Genomic DNA, 16609 nt, shown 5'->3' with positions numbered 1-16609 from the left:
GTGTCAACAGCGGAAGCTTTAGCGCCGTAAGCGCCCGCTCCTCGCACGTGGCCATTAGGAACAAGGACCGCGGCTATTCAACTCCTAGGCATCAACTCTCTGCTACATGCAATGCTGATTAAAATATGATGTTTTGATTGGGTGCTATGTGTGATATCGATGTATTAGAAAAAGTTGAAACTATACTACTAAAACGTTATTGTCACCCAACCACAAGGCTCCCGCTTAACGCCATGTACGGAATAAACGAAGGCAATGTCCAACCAGTCCAACGTATATAACGGCTCCACGCTAAAATAAACACAGGAATGAAAGAAAGACATGCTGAGGTAAAATTATTAGGGTAGTGGTACGAAGAAACGAGCCCGGCTCGTGGAGAAGAACGCTTGGGTGTCAAGAATGTCGACAATCACTCGATGCTCATATTCATGAGACCATCGTTCGTTTCAGTCATCCCTTGTAGACCCACTCGCTTCAGATGACCTGGATGCTTGGGTGTGGATGGATTCCGGGTGCCACTTTCAGTGTTTGGCTGATCAGGGAAAAGAGAACCGATGTTGGCTTTGGGTGGACCCCATATACTGGTGCCCGTATCCCTCACAGCAGGTGAATTAGGCATCACTGGACTGCTTTGGACGCTCATACTCGGAGACACCGCCCTTCGCTTGAATAGGTTCGGATCGAAATCGTCCTCACGGCGCCGTTTCCTTTTAAATTCCAATATCGAGATTGGCTGTGTTGCGATTGGAGTCGAACAGCGGGAGCTAGGCCTGTCGCTCGGTTTCGCGAACTCAGAATTCGATCCCATAGTAGTTGAGGGCGTGATATCCATGGAGAGATCATCCTCAGATACCGAAGTTCCCGTCTGGCGTCGAGGCGGCGGCGGCGGCGTACGATAGCGTTCATCGAAAGAATTCCAAAACTCGGCACCAGCAGAGTTTCGATGGGCTTCCTCGCTGAAGCTAGGTTCATCGGGAACAGAGGTTCCAGTTTTCGCAGGCATATCATCCAAATTACGGTTCAGATCAGTTGGCTGGAAGGGATTACTCGACGAGAGGGCATCTAAACTGGGTGATGTTTGCGGAATTTCTGGCTCGCTTTCCCGGACCTGCCGAATGACCTCGGCTTCCCGTTTCGCCTCGCAGTCGATAGGGGCTGATTCCTCCATCAATGCAGCTCGAATACGCGCGAAGGTCTTCGTTTTTGGCTAGAAGAGGCGTAAGCGGAGGTTCAGACCATCGTGAAATGGAAGAACTTACCAATAAACTGCTTCTGCGTGTTACAGCCCGTCGAATAACGCCCAAGGGCCCGCCCTCGGAGTTCGAAGTACCTGGGCTGTTACCCCGGTTCTCCCCTTCGTCACTTAAGTCAGAGAGACGAAGATCACGAGTACCCAAACTCAGACTTTCACGCCGTGCACTCAAGCTAGACCGTGAGCCAAAGTAACCATTCTGATTCTCAATGCTCTTCATCACCGGCGGAGACAGTGGGCCAGGACTGGGTTTCGAACTGTTTCCGCTAGCACTGCTAGAGCTATGTCTACTACGTCCTTTGCGGAACCTGGCCCGCTGAAAGCTCATAAGACTTGCTGCTGCCTGCGAATAACCACCCATCCAATCGTTACCCGGACTGGGCACATTTCCCACCGCAAAAGCATTACCCATCTTATTGGCCTGCGGTGTATTCATTATCATGTCATCCCTATCGCCAATCATCGGCTCGTCATCTTCCTCGCTGCTGCTTGTATCTGACTCCATCATGTTCACACTTGATACAGAGCTTGAGATTGCCGTTCTATCAGCGGGCCCAGATGTAGAAAACGGAGGTACTGAAGTCGACCCCATAGAGCCTCGGCGTTGGGGGATTGTCATTCCCCGTCCACCAATTATTGGTGAAGAATCAGGCGATGTTTCGGCAAGCGTAGAGTGATGAAGGTTGGTACAGGCGCGAGAAAAGTCGAGACCACGGGAGCGTCGAGGGAGGACAGAGCCCGGGGAGCCGTAGATCTGGGACGAATCAAGCTTCGGGGAGAGTGGAGCACGACTCGATAAGGACGAGGGTCCAGAAGGCTTCGAAGGCAAGTTTAGGGGTAAGCCATGCATAGAAGGCCGACGAGGTGTTTCTGGGGTAGATGAAAGAGAGTTATCATCTTTACTCGACGGCTGGTGTTCTTCGGGGGTGGAACGTGCAGATGTAGGTTTTGGCGCGTCGGACAACGACCGTGACTTGGGTGAAGGACGCAATGGGGGACCAAGTGAAGTAGATTTTCCTGAAGATTCCGTATCGGTTGTAGATTCACCTTGTTCCTTCCTTTGCGATAACTGTTCACTTAGTTTACTTGCGAATGGTAGGGACGGCACGCTGTGCGATACGGCCGATGAAGTAGTCGACGACGTCATTTTGAGATGGAGTACCCAGCTTCAACACGTGTCAATGCTTTGGAACAGTGAAATCAAAACATGATGAAGTCTTCCAGTGCGACAATCTGGTGGCGGTTAAGTACTTTGTAGGTCAATGTCACAATGACTATAAGGCGGCGCGAGATCTGCAAACGGCACGAAGAGGGTATTTCTTGTGCAGAATTTTGACGTATCACACGGAAATCAGAGCTGAACAGAGGCAAAATAAGAAGATAAACAAGGTATTGTTATACTCAGAGGATTCCAAGAATTAAAAGATGGGACGGACATCCAGGAATGTCCTTGGGTTCTGTTGCTGAAATCGAGGTACTGACGTCCTTTGCCGCTGGATTCGGCGAATCACGCTCCGTGCAGCCCCTCCTCCCAGTTTGGCGATTCTGATTGGTCCAGTAGCCATGGCACCACTTTCGATAAGCATCGTGAGATCTCATGGATGGATTCTTTTACATATTCTAATACTGGCAGACTCGTCCAGAGAAAACGGAAATTTTACATACATGAAACACAGAAGAATAGAAGTTGTCTGAAGAAAATGTCCCACAATTCCAAAGAAACTCGTCTCATCGTGACGGTTGTGCCCATGTCATGCCAAACTCATGGCAGTACTAATTGGCGCTACATACCATTCCCAATCGTTACAGCCCATCGTGTGATCTATCGAATCACCGGAAGGCCCTTTCAGCATGTCACTGTCCCTGGCCTGCCATACCTTGACGATGACTGCTCTCGTACGCGCAACATTCGAGACACTCGATTCCGCCATCGCAGCCATCGCACGTAGCACAAGAGGTCGGCCGTACACAACAATCTCGCCATCAGACCACACCTCATCGTGAAGGGGGTCTAATTCCACAGCAGCCACAAAGACAGGCCATGTCATACTGACTAGTGATCCAGAATCAAGTAAATCTGATACGAGTCGTAGAATCTTCCGAACGTAGGTAACAACCAACGGGGTAGACGGGGACGCCCCATACAAAGCACAATGCAAATACAAAACTGCAGCTAACCGCTTCAACTCTGCGGCGGTCTGGAGTGTTTGATCGTCAGCATCGTCGTCGACTTCCTGGACCAAATTCTCGAGCTTGTGTCCCAGAGAAGCTGCTCGTAAAGAGAAAGCCGCACGGGCAGAATCGGAAGCAAGTTGTCGTCTTGTCCGGCTCAATTCTGTGATAGAGGACAATATAGAGACAAGTTCCGGACTGCAGCCCATCCACAAATCGATGTTACGTTCATTCTCTTGCCAATAGTCACTTCCAAATAACACTTCCTCGCCGCAAGCAGTACGGCCCATGACATCTTGGAAAGCAAAGAATAATTCGGCAAAGGTTGTAATAGGATCTTGGGCACCATAGGACTTAGAAACCATTGTCTGTTGCCTTCTGAGGCGGATTAAGTCCTTGGCTCCCTTCAGATGGATCGTCCAGCGCTCATCACAATTATCCACGATTTCATACAGGCACAGCATCATCATGATAGCCAGCACTTCAGGATCTGTCGAGCAGCTCAAGGTTCCTTCCGTTGCAAGTCGATGGCGGAGGCCTCTCAACGCTTCGGACTTGAGGTGGAGCCCTATGACCCCGTAGGTCGGATCAAATCGAGACCAATGACATGCCCCAAGTGCCTGGATCGCTTTGAACAGGATTGGCGACGCAGATAGACAGAACGGAAGAATTATTGATGCGAATGGCGATGACAGCTTCGAACTGGCAGTTGTACGGGGACACACTTGCTGGAGATAATACTCGAAAAGGTGCCCCTGGTTTTGCCCAGCAACGTGGGGAAACAACGGTAAGGAGGCCGTAGGCTGCGGCAACTGTTGTAGGATTGGCCCATATTTTGAGATATCTACTAGCGCAGGCCAGCTTGACTTGACTGCGAGCCTTCCTTTCCCTTTGTCGCGAACCACCACCGCATTTAGTTCATCACAAGCAACGTTGACTTGGTCAGGTTGCTCAAAAGTCGAGACCCCGCTGTTAACAAACCCCCAAGACTCAATGAAGGGAATATCGCACCATTCTTGGTCGTCATCCAGAAGAGAAGCTAAGGGCGGCGATGTCTTGGACTGAGGGCCGGACTTACTCCAAACGCCAGCTCGACCAAAGGCAAGCCCTCGGCTCACAAACTCCGACTCCCATTTCAGGACCAGTTGAGTTGAGCAAACTAAGCCCCTTTCCCGACACCTGGTGCAGATCGGCTTTTGTGTGTCACAGCGGACTCGACTCGCGCGGCATTCCTTGCAGCCGCTACGGCTTCGGGTCTTGACCGGACCCACGCGGTCTGCAGCCTTTTTACGCGGCATCCGATAGGAGGAAACTTTACATGGCCAGTCTTCCAGATCAGATCAATTTCCTAGCGCCATCAATAGTAACTTGATGAGCAGGAGCAATCTCACAGTAAAGAGTATGAGGCTTTGACTCAGTTAGCCAGAGATACTCGTGGCAAACGAGATGCAAAATTGAGACAAACGAATGACTGCCTGTCAGAGGCTCTGATACGTGGGCCGATGCAGTGAGGAGATAAGGACGATCTTGACTGGATCTATTATAATTTATGACAGGAGAACAAGGCTTATCGAGGCAAATCAGAGAGAGTTTTTGTGGTGGAGCGGACTTGCAATTGATAAGGCCAAGAGTGGAATCATGTGGTATCCGCTCCGTCTTATGCAAGTCTTTCACCAATAGAAACTCCGTCTACCACCCCCACGGGGAAGCCAACGCTGATTGGTTTACGCCTTTCCCTGCCCATTGCAGCCTGAGGCTGCCATATACAGAACAAAAGCATGGCTATTCCAGAAAACCACCTAATTCATTTCCACCACTATTGAGGAATAATAGTAATGGCCATCACTTGCACAGTCGTCATGACCAAGTGCTCTCGCCGAACGTCTCGTTTAGCTTCAACTCTAGCCACGGAGTGCCTTTACTGTCAACCGTTCCGCTATTGACATTGTTTCCCCACCAGCTAAGGCTGACACCAGGAAGTACCAATGAAAAGAAAATCAAAATAGCAGAGACAGCGACACCGGAGTCCAGGGCTGCTGACAGGACATAATTGTACTTGGCCCACCAATTTGGTCGACGGCCTTTGATGATCTATTGATTGTTGATGGTGAGCAAGACGACATGGTGTTATGCTCGGTAGGCTTACCTTGTTGAAGATTAAACTGACTACAAAGGCTGTAGAGTAGTTGATGCCAGTCTATAGCTCATGTGTTAGTCAAGAATAAATTGACATCGTTTTGGGCATCACATACCGCTGGTGGTAAGTTTCCCGTCCCGGCAAAGAAAATTGGCCAATGGATCGCGTTCAGGATGCGGTTATTGGGATACTTCTTCCGAAGACAGAATGTAATTATAGGTAGTAGCGCACCAATCCAGAACATGTTAAGAAGCCCGGAATACCTCTGCCCAATATTGTAAAGTCGTGCGGGTCCAATGGCTTTGACAGGTATCAATCACTCATACGAGTTAGAAGGGAAGCATACTGTACTCACCTCCCCAGAATACAGCACTGTTATAGTTGACTCGACCTTGAGGGCAAGTAAAATTGTTCGGCTGGTCGCTTGCACATACGTCCGTGACATGCCCAAGCATCCACAGCAGAACACCATCTGGTGCAACCATCAGCAGTGTCCTTTTCAGTAGATGTACCCCCTTTCCCGCCCCATACTTACTTTGGGTCAGAGTGCCGAGGATACAGGCAATCAACTGTGCGACAAACAGTGTTCGCCGTGGTATTTTCATGTACAGGCCAAGCTAAAGATGTACAGAAAGCTATTAGAATAAGCCAAATACGAAAAAGCTTCAGGATAACAGTACCTTCATGTCAGCACCGTAATACATTGCTTGACTGAGACCAGTATATGCATAAAACTAGTCAGTCGGTCAGTGCCAGATTTATGTAAGTGGGGGACATGAACCGTACCTTAAATATCAGAAGAACGAGCGGCTTTCCCTTAAGCAAATAGCCGGACACAATTTCACCCAAAACAGTCAGAACATTGGCATTGAGGTTCGCCACGGCATACACAGTTCCGACCGGAATTACATAGAGTGTGGCCAGAGCTAAGGTAATAAATAGACCCCAGAAAGGAAGTCCGGTGTTCCAGACGTATTGGACCATGATGGCAACAGCCACAACGATGACCTTTCCAAATTAACCACACGCTTTTTAATGGTTGTATAGTCAGGACTCACTGTCAAGATCGCATACCACCACCATGCAACGTCAGGATAGCGTGAAAGCAAACGTGCATGTATATCCTTCTTGTTTTGACCCCTGAAGGTGTCGAGAATGTCTTTAGTATGATGGAGAACCACGTGAGTCAAGAGGCAACTCAGAACAGCAAACCCAACGCCATAGCTCAGCGCAAAGGTGATGGGTAAGAAAATGGGGCTGTATTCCCGATACTTAGCACTATCAATTGCACCTTCATCATTCAAAATCCGAGTCGAGTTGTAGAGATTTCCAGTGTTGTCGTAAGCATCAGAGCCGGTCAGAGGTAGGTAGGCAGTATACCAGGTATTGGTATAGTACAAGATCGGCGCAATGACCGCATAAATGCAAAACCAACCAGCAAAGACATTTGCCTGTGCCCAAAATGGGATTGTTAAGGGCGAAGTGTTGTAGGCAATTTGGCTCCAGTCAAATGTGGTGGGCATGTATCCGAGGCCCGTCGTCATTCCAAACAAATTGTTAACCACTTTGTTGTCTATGCATAGTATTAGTGAGATTGCTGTGTGACTCATTGGTAAGAAGCGTACTTGGAGCTGCCCAGCAGATAAAAGCAAAGGTACTCAACCCAGTGAATATATATCCAGGAAGCCAGTACCAGCAAAAGCTGCCAATGAAGATGTACAGGAAGAACCGATACCGGGAAATTCTCCAGCCATCGGCTATAGGATTTGCGCCACTGTGCAAAGTTTGGAACAAGGCTGCATTGGCCAAGGTAGAAGGCCAAATCTAGTGGTTGTTAGTAACGAGCACTCATCAGGCATGGTCAGGTTCAAACTACCATATGCGGTGGCTCTATTATATATCTATATGATAGTCCCGCAAGGCCAAGTCCGAACATCTGCATGGACAAAGCTAGCAGGATTTGGTAGCCTACGGGAGTTGGCATGCCCAGATACACTTTTTGTGCCTGTATGATAGCACTAGCCTAATCTGTTGTCAGGATTGCTATCTTAATATAACCGAACTGTTCTAAATGAACACTTACCCATGACTGGTTGAAACTAAGATTCGACATGATCGTAATTACTGCATGTTCCTTGACATTGAAATGGTGGTCAGGGTTGATTGGGATTTCCCGACCAAATACACGTATCGTCATGATAGGTAACGCCTTAGCGAAAAAGCATCCAACGGGGTAGCTGATAAGCTGTGCTACCAAGGAGGTAATCGTAACACTGGGATAGCGCATGGAGAAGAATTGATTCACGCCCGTGCCGACCTACATTCGCTGTCAGCACTGCAATGCCACCTTCCTACATATATAGTTAAGACATACCAGGGTAAATACGATCCCCAAAAACCACATTCGAAAGGTGTTGATCGGTAACGTCGGATCATCCGTATTTGGTACATTGGCACGGACTTCCAGGTAAGGAGAGTTATTCGAGTCAATGGTATACTCGACGTCTTGACTCTCTCCAATGGCAATTTCCAAGGCTTCCTCGGCCGTCACGGGCTTCTTGGGAGCGCCATGACCCTGCAATATTGGATCATGAGGGCATTCTTCAACATCTGCTGCATCCTGCAGTCGATGTGACCGTGGTCGACTCATGAGAGCGTGCAATACAGGGGGAAGTAGCCCAAAGTCTTGCTTGAACGGAACGTAGGGGCACAGAAACAACAAAGGCTACGATAGAGAGACTATAACGGTCACGACATCATCAATCCTGATAGTGGCCATTGGCCTCCCTTATATAGCGGCATGTAACTTAACCGGCAAGCCATATCTATCTAGACTTTGACCTTGCCGAGGAGACAAACGATCTGAGAGTATCGAAAAGATAAAAGGATTAGACTAGATCGAAGGTCCTCCCCAGATACTGACCCGTCGATCACGAGTGGTGCAAAGAACTAACGCGGGGAGAATCAACGGGCGCCAGTGTCGGATCCATTCCGATATACTAGGACACTGAAAGTAAGGTAAGGTCCAAGCGAAAGATGACACGGCACCAGCCGACAGCATTGCAGAAGTCTTACCCTGATCAAGACTAGCCAAGGCGGGCAACCATCCCTAAGGTTTAGCGTTATCTGACACCATTCCGGGTGCTAAGATATAGTGTACTTGCCATCTTACCTATCGACCAGTATCCAATTCCAAGTGGAGACATTGCTCGGTGTGGCTCCGATCCTGGCCGACGTCGGTCCAACATAAGGAAGGTACAGACTTATTGTAACAAAGTATACGAGAGAGCCATGGGTCACCTCATCTCTGAAACCGTTTATCGCGTGGGTGGACTGTGCACGCGGGGAAATTTCCTATCCAGTCCTATTGGATAATGACTACTCTGAATCGATGGCGGTCAATCAGCACCATGGCTTGCTCCAACAAGTTCAAATCGCGTGGACCTTCCACTCCGTCGGTCCGACAGATTGCAACATCTCGTATGATTCATCCGCCGGGCTCTTTTGCCGGTGGTATAAAGGATGAAAGCTGACATCTCAAACGAACTCTCTCGCACATCAAATTGGTTTTCTGGACCAGTTCGGGACCATCTTAATTACAGCAGTACTGCTGCCCCCGGCTCCCTGTTTTGTTTTTGTTCTAATTTTTGACTTGAACCTAATCAGTTACAACAAAACAAAAGAACACTATGACTGTCACCAAATCTTCCTCGATCCTGGTCATCGGAGCAGGCACTTGGGGTGCTTCAACTGCCCTCCACCTTGGTCGCAGAGGATACACCAATGTCACTGTCCTAGATCCTTACACAGTGCCCTCGGCAATTTCGGCTGGAAACGATGTGAACAAGATTATCTCCTCGGGGCAATACAGCAACAAAAAGGATGAGATTGAAGTCAACGAAATTTTAGCAGAGGAGGCATTCAAAGGGTGGACAACCGATCCTTTGTTCAAGCCATATTACCATGACACTGGCGTTGTAATGTCGGCTTGTAGCAGCGCCGGTCTGGATCGCCTCGGAATTCGAGTAAGGCCAGAAGAGGAACCTGATGTTTCCGAGGTCACGAAGCCGGAGCACTTCCGCCAACTGGCTCCCGCTGTGCTGAAAGGAAACTTCCCGGGGTGGAGAGGTTACCACATTCGCTCGAACGCTGGTTGGGCGCACGCCCGGAACGCCCTCGTGGCCGCTATACGCGAAGCAGAGAAACTTGGCGTTAAATTCGTAACGGGCAACCAAGGAAGAGTTATCACCCTTATCTTCGAGAACAACGACGTCAAGGGCGCAGTCACGGCAGACGGAAAGATCTGGCGCGCGGAGCAAACAGTTCTCTGCGCTGGCGCAAATGCCGCGCAGTTCTTAGATTTTAAAGACCAGCTCCGCCCAACGGCTTGGACACTCGCCCATATCCAGCTCAAACCTGAGGAACGCGCTCTCTACAAAAACCTGCCAGTGATTTTCAACATTGAGAAAGGATTTTTCTTCGAGCCCGACGAGGAGCGCGGGGAGATCAAGATCTGCGATGAACATCCAGGATACACTAACATGGTTAAATCTGTGGACGGCCACTTGATGAGTCTCCCCTTTGAGAAAACCCAGATCCCGAAGGAGTCTGAGACCAGAGTCAGAGCTTTGCTGTCAGAGACCATGCCTCAATTAGCCGATCGCCCATTTAGCTTCGCCCGCGTTTGCTGGTGTGCGGACACCGCAAACCGTGAATTCATCATTGACCGCCATCCTGAGCATCCGTCTCTTGTTTTGGGGTGCGGTGCTTCTGGAAGGGGTGAGTATATGTTCTAGATCATTCTAAGTTTGTGGATGCTAACTAGCCCTCGTCCAGGTTTCAAATACCTCCCTTCAATCGGCAACCTCATTGTTGACGCCATTGAAAACAAAGTTCCAGAGAAAGTTCACAAGCTTACGAGATGGAGTCCAGACGTTGCTGTTGACAGAAATTGGAGAGACACTCTGGGGCGCTTTGGAGGGCCTAACCGTGTCATGGATTTCCATGATGTCAAGGAATGGACTAATGTGCAGGACAAGGATACTGCGAAGCTGTAGAGGAGCTACTATATGTATAGATAACTAATAATAATCCACTTACTTGTCTAGTCATATTCTATCCGTAGCTCTCACGCACCGGAATGGTTTTCCTTACTACTCATATACATATTGGTTTGGACAATAACCCGGAATCCCATACATAGCTCAAAGGGTATCATTAATATAAAGCAAAGAGAAAAAGTACTCTACGCCCGAAGTGGCGATGATGAAGTTTCACTAAGTTGATAAACCTCCTCCTCAGCTCCCCACTGATGGGAAGGAATCCCAGGTCTCTGTACTTGTTGTTCCTCGTCGCCGGGAAGCCTGTAGAATCCCTCTTCGCCGGCGGTTCCAGCTTTGTCGTAGGGCATGTCGCAAACGACGGACCGCAGAGAGGGATAGTAGCGACGGTACGAGAAGTAGGCAACCACAGTGCCTAGGATAGAGCCACATGTGACATCATACACGTCGTGTCTATAATCGTCAAGACGAGAAATCGCAATCATCAATGCGCAGAGAAAAGGCACAAGAGCCAAAAGGCAGCGGCAAAGATCGGTCCTCGGTCTGAATACATGCATTTGACCGGAAAAGAAGCTGGTACAAAACAACCGTTAGAGACATGACATTTTTGAAGAACTGGTTTGCGAGTGAAAACTAACAAGGACAGATATCCCAGCCCGCTAAATGAAAAGCTGCTGTGGCCGCTCGGAAAACTTCTCCATCCTTCCTGGAGAATATGTTGACTCGTCTGGGTGCATACAGTCCAAGCGACCAGCTTATTTTCAGGGGTGCCTTTCTTGGGGATACAGCGTGAAATCAAATCGGGGCGAGGTCGTCCCACGGCGTTCTTGATTATATCCGTGAGCAGCGAAGTCAACATCAATGCGACTAGGAAACCAAGTATAGTTACTTGGACTTTGTAGGGCTTCGGTCGGAATGTAGCGGCCCACAAGAGCACTATTACAAATGGAATGACCCCAGCGTATATGATAGACCATACTGGAGTACATTGTCAGTGCTTAGAGCGCAAGGTCTCGGTATGGAAAGCGCTCACCAACGGGGACTCTTTCCGCTACAGCGAAGGGATATTGAATGGCCTTGTTGTCGAGTGAAAACAGACGATGAAATGGGGTCACAAATAGCTGGATCTGCATGTGAATATATTAGCAAGCTGAGATTATAGATCAGATAAACAAGACACCGACCAAGACCCAACCTCCTACAATGCATCCTAGTGCCAGACAGTCAACCGCTGGAAACGATCGCTGATAGAAACGAGCCACAGCGTCGGGTACCCCGGGTTGCGCTGGGCGGGAAAACGATGCAGCGGATAATCCACTACGAGGCATGTCTGCGGTGTCAATTGATGCTCAGGTTCATAGACATGATATTCTTTTAGAGACAGTGAGGAGAATAGGAAATCCAAAACGCTTGCGACAATCATGCGAGACCACTGCCGCCTTTAGACGCACAGACCACCACTAACTCCCGCGGTATCTCCGCATCGCATTCCCAGACACTTTACCATCACAACCAAACTACCTCGTCACAGGCTCACCTTTCCTCGTCGCTGGGTCGTCTTGCAGCGTATTGGAATATTTCTCTGAAGTATCATTACACAAAGCAAAAATCATGGCCGACGCTGGACAGCAACGACCTCTCACAGCTTTCGCTCCGCCGCCTCCTTTGTGGAAACACTTCACGCCGGATAACCTCAAAAAGCTAGACGAGATCAAAAAGAATGCATCGAAAGGCGAGGGCGGAAAACCTCAGAAGAAGAAGTGGACGCCAGCTGAATTGCGGGCTCTTGACGTACCGCCAGAGCTCCGTTTTCTCGTTCCGCCAGAGATACCAAAGTCAGGCCATTACAGTGTGTTCGGAGAACTACAAAGCGTAAGTGTACTGAACAGTCCTGCTGCTCGCTGTGGATCATAGCTTAGAAGACATTACAGCTCTCAACGGCTCTCCCCTCCCTCCAAGATCAAGGCATTACACAGCTTTATCCTTCCCCGCCCACAGGTGACGCCGACCGGGAACAATCGTCAGAGCCTTCCCGACCACTGAACCACGCGTATTATCTCCTCAAGATCAGCAAATCGTTGCTCCTAAACTTCCTGGAATTTGTCGGCATCCTTTCGGTAGCTCCCGAGCAGTTCGAATCCAAGGTGGAGGACTTGCGCAATCTGTTTATCAACGCGCATCATCTTCTGAACCTGTACCGGCCTCACCAAGCGCGGGAATCGCTCATTCTGATGATGGAGGAACAGCTAAGCCGCACCCGGGAGGAGATTCAGCAAATGGACAAATTAAAAGAGGAGATTACTGGGGCTCTCGAGCAACTGAAGAAGGACGGCGTTGACGTGGATGCAGCGCCCGTTGAAACTCCTGACTATAATGCGAAAAAGCCCAATGACCCAGAAGAAAAAGCGACTGAAGATGCGCGATTGGTCTGGGACCTCTTGGATGAGGACAATTGAGGCTAAACCTATGGCAATATGAAACACTTAATTCTCAGCTTCTCGGTCTCCGAATACATGCCCTTCGTGCATAACAAGTCTATTGTGGTAACCCTAACTACATTGTCTACGCGCGAGCCCCACACAAGCAACAGCAAGGAATGCATAACTTAAGCCAACAGTCAAATACGCCCTTTCTTTCGCACCAGTGATCCAATTGCTCGATTGGGCGGCCCGTGGTGTCGAAATGCGGCAGTTTGGGCTACAGTGCACCATGCACAGCCTTCACCTCAGCAAGCATTCAACTTGAGATTTCGAGTGTTTGTTTTCTGAGCCCTTGCTCGAGCTCCATCTCAATATCCACTTTACATAGCGGAGCATGGTTGATCCGATATGGTCACGTGCGGCGCTAATTACGCGCATTTAAAATCCCACCAAATTTTCCCGTGACGACCATTTTCATGTTGACCTTCAACCATATCTTGACATGATCAGGATAGTCTAATCTGCTTGGTTTGATGATGCCTAAAGGATTGGACTGTTATGATTGTTCTATGCTTAGAATTTTCGGCACACAATTGCTTCATGCAAATTGTAGCAACCTTGGTAAGTTCGTGCTTTTGTTCTTATTCTCCCTACTATGATGATTGATGCCTATTATTCTTTGTTTCAACCCCATCTGAGAGCACACAAAAGTGCTTTTTGATTATACCTGCGCATCTAATATCTGAGACTTCGAGCTTCAAAGCTTGATTTTGGAAACTGTCTTGCAAAACATCGTCAATGACGTGAACCATTTGCTGACTGGTTTCAAATAGGTTTCTTCAACGATTACATAGCCATTGATAATCACGAATATAAGTTTTGCAATTCGCACTATATAATCTTTGTTTGTATCCGTAGTCTAAGCTCGTAAACACTAATGTTGTAATTGTTGTATCCCACAAGATGAATCTGAGAGCAAATCCACTCAGCCAAGCAATCCTGAGAACTTTAGTCAGTACAAAACGAGCAAAACCAAAAGAATCACACGGTAAGGCATCTTTTCAACCCAACTAGGTATATACCATCGGTCCCCCCACCAAGAAAAAGGGAACTAAAAGGAGTCAAAAAAAAAATAAAATAAAATGACCCCTGAACCAAGACCGAACACCCATACATGCCATACCTACCATAAACCCATAACCCAGTCCGGTCCCTATAGAATACCCCCAGAACACCGCGATCCAAGCCAAATCTAACGAGAACGCTCATTCCACGCTTTTTCAATAGCACAAGTAGCAAGTCTATACAATTCGGAGACGAAATCAGCCACGAGCTTGATATGTACGATCTCCGCGACTGCGAAGGGCTGTCGTGAAAACAACCGCTCCATCATCCCCGTTGCTGTTCGAAGGAGGCGCACATCCTTTGTGGCCTGCGGGTCGGATGGGTTCTGGAGGATGTTGCAGAAGATTGCGAGGAGGGCAGACATAGGGTAGAATATTAGGGTCCTAAGTGGTTGTACGTTAGCTTGGGATTGGATTGTGCATATAGGTAGATCTTGTGAGGCTTACCAGAAAATGCCGTCGACGAGGACGTGCTCCGCTGCTTCAATGTAGAGGAGGGTCGAGCGACTGGCTTCGACGGAGAGCGCGAGACTGGAACTCACGCCGTCCATCATGCCGCCCTGGCCCTTGGCCCAGGATTTGCAGCGGCTGCTGGCCTGGTGGATGATTGTCATGCAGAGGTGATAGTTTAGGCGCAGCATGACGGAGTGCATGCTGACGTTTGGGTCGGGGGTTTCGTGGGAGAAGGACAGGGTTGGTCGCCATTCGAGAGGTATGGACATTCTCCAGCGCTCCAGCTCGTCGTCGAGCTCGCGGATGTCTTTGAGAAGCTCGGCGTCGGTTTTCTTGAGGGCCTTGAATGAGTAGAGTGCGCTGTAGGCGCGAGACTTGATGACGCTCAGGCGGAGGTCAACGGGGAATAGCGGATATCCTGTTAATTCGTTCCTTGCTAGTTCCTCCGTGCAATGGTGTACCTGCATATCTGCGTATAGTTGTTCCACGTAGCCGGGGGGCAATGTTAGATCGCAGTTTTCGTCTGTGAACATCTGGGGTTGGCCAATCCGGATGCAGACATCTTTCTCGATGGTGAAGCAAAGCCAGAAGATGATTCTGAGTTGTCGTTGTACTCGGGAGTGATGGCCTCTGGCGCTTGATTTGGGGTATTCGGTTTCGTCTGGAAGCGAAGTATGAGCACCTAGCATGGATAGCATGCGTGCTGCAAGAGTGCCGAAGTAGTTTGCGGATTGCAGGCTACCGCTGACTAGCTCGAATAAGGCCTGATGCAAGACGCATATCAGTCGTCAGTCAAGTAGAAGTGAACGATGGTGATCAGGTATATGTCAGGTGGTGGAATGGCATACTTTTGCCAATTCAAGTTTGAAGCGAAGAAGAGGTGTAGAGGAAAAGTCGCCAATGTCATTTAAAAGCTTACCAGTGATGCAATCGCCTGGACACCGTCCAGTGTTGGAGTCCCTTGCAGAATTTGGGGCACCAAGAGATGTGCTTTCATAAAGTATCGCTCGCCATCAACAGGTGGGGGTGTCGGTGCTTTCACCTCATTACAGGGATTCATGATCAGAGACGAGAATGCCAGAAAAGCAAATATGCACGCTCTTAAACTTGACTCTGCGTAGCAAGAATCGGGCTGAGGTTTCTGATAGACGGCATCAATGGTCTCCTGGAAAAGCTCTTGGTCCACAATGGGAAATATACTCTGCATAAGTGATAAACGATATCTTTCGAGATGAAGCTCTAAGACAGCTCTATCCGGAAGATCAAATATAGCCCCCGTCTGCAGATCGCTGAACATTGCACATGAATTCAGTGCACGTTGTTTCTCCCATGGAGGCCTAGTAGGACTTAGCTTTTCGACATCGACTTTTTGCCCAGTTCGCGATTGAACCCATTCCTGACCCTCGGGTAACAAGAATGGGATGCCTGTAAGCTGGCTCACAACGCTCATCTCTCTTCCAGCGAAATGAAGCGGCACTGAAGACGGTAGGGACGATTGTCCATGAGATGGCCCAGGCAACTTTATCCCGAAGCTGCTCGGTCCAGAAGAGCTAGGAGACACATTAGGCGCTAGAAGGGAAATGGTCAGTCCTACGATGTCTGGGGCTGAAGATCAGGCAGACAAACTGGGCTCTCTGAACAGACTATCTGTTAGGAGTTTTTCTATCCGGTCGATGCGCTCGGCCAGGCCGGTAGTTTTCTGTTGGCTGTAGGATAGGGTGTGTAAGTTAGTATATTTTGTGCAAATTTGGTGCAGTTTGGTTTTTCCTATGGCATACGTATTTGCATTTGTCTTATCTTTTCGTCTTTTATGGATGACTCGCTCAAATGTACATGGGATATTGTGGTGACTACACCAGTTACACTGTGGCACAGCTGCGTCGCACTTGATCTGTGCATGAATAAGCATTATGCCCACAGCCAGGGACAACTGCAGTGATACCTTTCGTTTATAGCATGCGTCACAGGCTCTCGCTGTGCGCTTCCTAGGC

General features: G+C 48.9%; 7 protein-coding genes across 7 annotated transcripts; 2 read left to right on the top strand and 5 right to left on the bottom strand.

Moving 5' to 3' along the window:
• Nucleotides 1-116: 116 nt before the first annotated feature.
• Nucleotides 117-2778, bottom strand: BDV27DRAFT_133188 (uncharacterized protein). The gene is made up of 2 exons (XM_032068027.1): nt 1260-2778; nt 117-1207 (listed from the first exon to the last, which is right to left on the bottom strand). The coding sequence occupies exons 1-2, from the start codon at nt 2397-2399 to the stop codon at nt 410-412; spliced, it is 1938 nt and encodes a 645-aa protein (XP_031924452.1). The 5' UTR covers nt 2400-2778; the 3' UTR covers nt 117-409.
• Nucleotides 2779-3003: 225 nt separating this feature from the next.
• On the bottom strand, nt 3004-4722 carry BDV27DRAFT_160784 (Zn(II)2Cys6 transcription factor; the record flags this gene model as incomplete). The annotated part of the gene is made up of 1 exon (XM_032073094.1): nt 3004-4722. One exon carries the CDS (start codon nt 4720-4722, stop codon nt 3004-3006), a length of 1719 nt encoding a protein of 572 aa, XP_031924451.1.
• Nucleotides 4723-5281: 559 nt separating this feature from the next.
• Nucleotides 5282-8211, bottom strand: optE (small oligopeptide transporter, OPT family; the record flags this gene model as incomplete). Its single annotated transcript, XM_032074340.1, has 12 exons — nt 5282-5515; nt 5571-5621; nt 5677-5861; nt 5917-6033; nt 6097-6178; nt 6242-6295; nt 6348-6569; nt 6620-7134; nt 7187-7385; nt 7438-7584; nt 7645-7878; nt 7936-8211. The coding sequence occupies 12 exons, from the start codon at nt 8209-8211 to the stop codon at nt 5282-5284; spliced, it is 2316 nt and encodes a 771-aa protein (XP_031924450.1).
• Nucleotides 8212-9031: 820 nt separating this feature from the next.
• On the top strand, nt 9032-10645 carry BDV27DRAFT_133181 (NAD(P)/FAD-dependent oxidoreductase). Its single transcript, XM_032068026.1, has 2 exons — nt 9032-10340; nt 10398-10645. Exons 1-2 carry the CDS (start codon nt 9251-9253, stop codon nt 10616-10618), a joined length of 1311 nt encoding a protein of 436 aa, XP_031924449.1. The 5' UTR covers nt 9032-9250; the 3' UTR covers nt 10619-10645.
• A 37-nt stretch (nt 10646-10682) lies between these two features.
• Nucleotides 10683-11981, bottom strand: BDV27DRAFT_29156 (phosphatase PAP2 family protein). The gene is made up of 4 exons (XM_032076246.1): nt 11806-11981; nt 11655-11748; nt 11260-11599; nt 10683-11194 (listed from the first exon to the last, which is right to left on the bottom strand). Exons 1-4 carry the CDS (start codon nt 11947-11949, stop codon nt 10807-10809), a joined length of 966 nt encoding a protein of 321 aa, XP_031924448.1. The 5' UTR covers nt 11950-11981; the 3' UTR covers nt 10683-10806.
• A 164-nt stretch (nt 11982-12145) lies between these two features.
• Nucleotides 12146-13124, top strand: med7 (mediator complex subunit MED7). Its single transcript, XM_032076245.1, has 2 exons — nt 12146-12493; nt 12553-13124. Exons 1-2 carry the CDS (start codon nt 12233-12235, stop codon nt 13075-13077), a joined length of 786 nt encoding a protein of 261 aa, XP_031924447.1. The 5' UTR covers nt 12146-12232; the 3' UTR covers nt 13078-13124.
• A 1169-nt stretch (nt 13125-14293) lies between these two features.
• On the bottom strand, nt 14294-16068 carry BDV27DRAFT_147882 (putative C6 transcription factor; the record flags this gene model as incomplete). The annotated part of the gene is made up of 3 exons (XM_032070823.1): nt 14294-14549; nt 14613-15382; nt 15538-16068. The coding sequence occupies 3 exons, from the start codon at nt 16066-16068 to the stop codon at nt 14294-14296; spliced, it is 1557 nt and encodes a 518-aa protein (XP_031924446.1).
• Nucleotides 16069-16609: the final 541 nt, after the last annotated feature.

Source organism: Aspergillus caelatus, assembly GCF_009193585.1.
Source record: "Aspergillus caelatus strain CBS 763.97 unplaced genomic scaffold BDV27scaffold_176, whole genome shotgun sequence".
NCBI lineage: Eukaryota > Fungi > Ascomycota > Eurotiomycetes > Eurotiales > Aspergillaceae > Aspergillus > Aspergillus caelatus.
The sequence above is the reverse complement of the archived record's forward strand: the minus strand, read 5'-3'. Positions and strand labels throughout refer to the sequence as shown.